The sequence below is a fragment of the Pyrus communis genome, chromosome 10 (genome assembly GCF_041283825.1).
Source record: "Pyrus communis isolate YQ-2024b chromosome 10, ASM4128382v1, whole genome shotgun sequence".
Classification (NCBI taxonomy): Eukaryota; Viridiplantae; Streptophyta; class Magnoliopsida; order Rosales; family Rosaceae; genus Pyrus; species Pyrus communis.
In genome coordinates, this window is record NC_142574.1 from 4057867 (window position 1) to 4062715 (window position 4849).

Below are 4849 nucleotides of genomic sequence, written 5' to 3' on the forward strand. Positions count from 1 at the left end.
TTTCACTAACAACAGGGATTTGATTACGATGAGACGTTTAGTTCTGTGGTCAAGCTTGTTACAATTCAGATGGTTCTTAGCTTGGCAGTTTATCATGGTTGGTCCATTTGTCAACTTGACGCTAAAAATATCTTCCTCCATGGTTACTTGAATGAGGATGCTTCTATGTTGCAATCCCCTGGCTTTGTTGATCCTTAACGTCCTTCATTTGATTGTAAACTTCACAAAACACTCTATAACCTCAAACATGCACCTCGAACTTGGTTTCACCGGCTTAGCTCCTTCATCATATGTCATGGTTTTGTTCAAAGCCAAGATGATCCTTCATTATTCATGTTTCAGCACTCATCTTGCACCTTGTACTTACTCCTCTATGTTGATGATATTGTGTTGACCGGGAGTGATATAGTTATGACTAATAGGTTTATAACTCTTCTTGGACATGAGGGTTGATATTAAGGACCTTGGCCTTTTACATTATTTCTTTGGTCTTGAAGTCACCATCATGGTACATGTTTTTCACCTCTTTGAGATGAAGTATGCCCTTGATCTCTTGAAGCATATTGTCATGATTGATTGTAAACCCTACTTGACTCTCCTTGCTTCCATGTCGTAATTATCTAACCAAGATGGAACGCCTTTTTCTAATATTACTGAATTTCAACACTTACTTGGCTCTAATATCTCACCTTAACACGTGTTGACACAGCATTTGTCATTAATCATATTGCTCAGTTTATGTCAAGGCCTACAAATACACATCTCATTGCAAACAAACGTATTCTACACTACATCAAAAGCTCTCTTGATCCTGTTATTGTGTTTTGACGCTCTACTGGACCTCTCACTCTCCATGGTTATTCTAATGATGACTAGGCTAGTTATCTGGATGTTCGCTGTTCCACTTTCGGCAATCTCATTTTTCATAGACCTAATCTTACATATTGGAGCTCAACTAAGCTGCCAATTGTCTTCCGTTCTAGTGCTGATTAGAGTATCACACTCTCGCTTATGTTTGTGCTGAATCTATTTGACTCTCCTATCTCTTGTGTGAACTTCCCCACCTCACCCCGCACCATCACCTAACTTCCTTTATTATGATAATAAGATCACTAACATGGCCACCAATCCTGTCTTTCATGCTCAGACCAAGCACATTGAATTAAACTACCACTTTGTCAATGAGCATGTCAAATTTGGCAGTCATTAAGTTCTTTTTATTCTTTTTGTTGATCAGCTAGCTGATGGTCATACCAAAAGCAGACCATAGTGTTAGGGTTTTACCCTACATGTGGCAGCATCCTATTGGCCAATGTATATGGAGAAATATTCTCAAGATATTAAATAGGAAATAATATCTTAAGATAATGGAGTAATTATCCTTAATTGATTTAAATTGTGATTACTTACTTGATTGGAGTCAATCTTCAACTGGGAATGTATTAAAGATAGGATTTGGGTAATTAATCCTTATCTTTAATTCTTTCACTTTTCCTTGCCAAGGGCATGTGAGCTGTGGGCAGTCATATTCAGCTGATGAGACCTTCAGGGGGTGTGAGCTGTGCGTAGGAGTATCTAAGGAGTTTGCCCATTTAATGAGGGCAATCTTGTCTTTCATGAGCAGAGGTTTACATGTCACCTTTAGAAATTTTGGGATTATTTTAGGCTCCACAAATGCCCTCACACCTGCTGGGCTGTACGTAGAAAAATGACAGTAGGTGTAGAAATCCCAAGCTACATGGGCTTGTAGAGTTGTTTCCCAATTTGAACTTGATCTTCTTTCTTGATTTGGAGATAGACTTCTTCTAGGAAAAGGAAACCAATTGCCCCTAATATCTATTTAATTCTGCCTTAAGCAGGGGATTAAATAAATTTGGAGGATAATCATCATTCCAACAAGGAAGAGAGAAGCCACAGGAAATTTTTTCCCTTCCCCTAGCTTTCTTCTTCTCTTGCCCTTGCAAAGAGTCTCTCGTTGTAGTTCTTCTTCTCCATGCCGCACCAAGGTAAGAAAATTTTGAATTTTCTTCTTCTTGAATTTTTTGGGAGTCTTGGGACTTGAAAATTTGAGTCCAATAAAGTGAATCTGCAAGATGTGTTATCTGTTAGCAAGAACCTGAGAAAGGAATTGGATAAGTTGCAGGGTGCTCCCACTAGGCTTGTTAAGGAGAATGTGCAGCTGAAGAATGAGAAAGCCAGTCACGAAGTGGCACTTGCTTTTTGTCAGGCCAATTTCTACAAGCTTAGCTATGAAGACCATCTTCATGGCAGGCCGTCAAATTCTAAGTTTTTTTAGAATGACTTAGAAACTTTCTCTATTTCTCTAATTGATCTGCTTAATTTCTCATTTAAGGCTACCTTTGGTGAAGTAGCTGAGGGTCAGGCAGTCCAGGCAAGGGCTGCTGAGGATGAGCTGATGGAAGCTTTGGCTGCTAAGAGCAACGCGGCTACTGAAAGCATGGCAGTCGAGGGACCAGTGGTTGCGCAGGTTGCCGATGAGTAGTCTTTTTCTTCTTTTCCTTTTCATTCTGCTTTATTCAAACTTTGTTGGCATTTGAGTCGGTTTATCAATTTGCTAGAAATTTAATAAACAGTTTTCCTTGCTCTACTTTCATCTTTCTATTTTGCATGTCTTTTGTGAAACTTTACCATAGGACGGGCGACTGGTGAGCTGCTTCAACGAAGTAGTCGATCCCACGTTGTCAGTTAGGCTTTAGTTTTAGCTTTGGGGCTTCGGGAGCCTTGCCTTCTTAAGGCGACTTGCAAAACTTTGTCGTAAGACTGGCAGTTGTGTTGCCTACTTCAATGGAGCAGTTGATCCCACGTCATCACTTTAGGCATTAATCATGGCTTTGGAGCTTCTGAAGCTTTACCTATAAGAGGAAAAATGGGAGATTTATAATTTACAGAGTCAGCAGCCAAACTTGTCGCCTCTGTAAGAAGCAAGCAAGGCCGTCTAGCTACTATAGTTGTGAATCTCGGCTTTGAATGGCTTCTCGAGCTTTGGCCTCCCGGGGCGTGTTGCAAAGTTTTTTACTTATAGAGTCTTCGACCGGACACTTGCTTTTTGTATAAAGCAAAGGAGATCCACGCGTAGCTGTTATAGTCGTACTTTGAATTTAGTGGTTTCTTAAGCTTTGGCCCTCCCAAAGCATGTTGTGAAGTTTTTAACTTATAGAGTTGTCGGCCAGACACTTGCTTCTCTTAGAAAACAGAGAAGATCTATGTAGCTACTATAGCCGTACTTCGACTTTAGTGGCTTCTTGAGCTTTAGCCCTCCCGGGGCGTGTTGCGAAGTTTTTAACTTATAGAGTCGTTAACTAGATATTTGCTTCTCATGAACAGGGTCCAAGGAACGGCTAAAGGTCACATGTAGTACTTTCTCAGGTTATAGGCATTCCATTACTTTTTGATCTCTTGGTCGATTATGGTGGTGAAGGTGTAGCAGCCATTTCCACATACCTCGACTGATTTTGTACGGATCTTCCCAAATGGAAGCCATCTTTTTGGAGCCTTCCCGTTGGGTTGTGATGAAGGCTTTCCTGAGGACTAAGTCTCCTGGATGGAATTGCCAGATCTTCACCCTCTTGTTGTAGCTGGAGATGAGCTCCTGCTGACACGCTGCAATGCGGGTGATAACCTTTTCGCATTCTTCCTCTAGCAAGTCTAAGGATGGTGCGATACGCTCACAGAACACCGGGGAGCTTGTCTAGCTACCTGCCCTTCTTATTTGGGAGGGACTTCTTAAGGCAGTCAAGGATGGTCTTGTTTGACATCTCAGCCTGCCCATTGCCCTGCGAATACCGGGGCGTGGACATGTGCTGCTTGACACCATATTTTTCGAAGATCTTTACCAAATTCTTGCCCACAAACTGCAGACCATTATCGGTGATGATGGAGTATAGGATTCCGAAGTGGCAGATGATGTTCTTCCATATGAAGCGCTCTCTGGCCTTCTGGGTAGGTGTAGTCATGGGTTCAGCTTATACCTATTTTGTGAAGTAATCGATTGCTACGATCATCATGCATCTACCCCTAGTGGCAGGTGACATTGGTCATACCAGGTTAATCGCCCACTGCATGAATAGCCAATGGCTTGTCTGCGGGTAGAGTTCGCTGGTAGGTAGTGTGGGCACAAGCTTGAAGCGTTGGCAGTTATCGCACCTTTGTACATACTCATTAGCGTCTTGATGCATGGTTGGCCAGTAGTAGCCAAAGTAAAGAGCATTTTGTGCCAGGAAGCGGCCTCTAGAGTGGTTTCCACAGACGTCTTCGTGAATTAAGCTAAGAATCTTCAGGTTGTATGGAGGCGATAGGCAACGGAGATATGGTCCTAAGAAGGATTTGCGAAAGAGCATGTCATTCCTCATGTAGTAGAGTGCTACCTTCATCTGGAGCTTCCTAGACTCCAGTCTGTCTACGTGGGCATTTTCTGCTTGTGGAACCTCAGTGAGTGTGTACTCCTTGGATGTTTTGCTATGTACTCCCCTAAGGTTTGGTTGGTGATCAGCTGGGAATTAGAATAGATCACGAGCTTCTTCACTACTAAGTCTTTCACCAATTAAAGACCTGCTAATAAGGCTTCATACTCTACTTCGTTGTTTGACGCCTTGAAGCTTAGAGTGATTGCCTGCTTGAGCATCAAACTGTCTAGGGTAATAAGAACTAAGCCTATTCCCGATCCTTGGTAGTTGGATGATCCATTGACATGCAAATGCTAAGAATCTCCTACAGGTGGGGCTGGTGTGGCTACGGCGTGCTCCCACCTTTAGGGTATTTTCGGGCTGAGTTGCTACGTCCTTTAGGCTTGGGGTGAATTCTGCTACGAAGTTCACCAATGTCTGGGTTT

General features: G+C 42.4%; 1 protein-coding gene across 1 annotated transcript; it reads right to left on the reverse strand.

The window, feature by feature from the left end:
* Nucleotides 1-2844: 2844 nt before the first annotated feature.
* On the reverse strand, nucleotides 2845-3974 carry LOC148693395 (uncharacterized). Its single transcript, XM_088677666.1, has 3 exons — nucleotides 3722-3974; nucleotides 3463-3666; nucleotides 2845-2873 (listed from the first exon to the last, which is right to left on the reverse strand). The coding sequence occupies exons 1-3, from the start codon at nucleotides 3972-3974 to the stop codon at nucleotides 2845-2847; spliced, it is 486 nt and encodes a 161-aa protein (XP_088533792.1).
* Nucleotides 3975-4849: the final 875 nt, after the last annotated feature.

Coding starts and splice junctions, on each gene's coding strand:
- LOC148693395 (XM_088677666.1), bottom strand. CDS start 3,974: ATGACTACACCTACCCAGAAGGCCAGAGAGCGCTTCATATGGAAGAAC. Junction 3,667..3,721: donor GTCCCTCCCAAATAAGAAGG/GCAGGTAGCTAG, acceptor CACCATCCTTAG/ACTTGCTAGAGGAAGAATGC. Junction 2,874..3,462: donor TCCGTACAAAATCAGTCGAG/GTATGTGGAAAT, acceptor TTCCTCTTATAG/GTAAAGCTTCAGAAGCTCCA.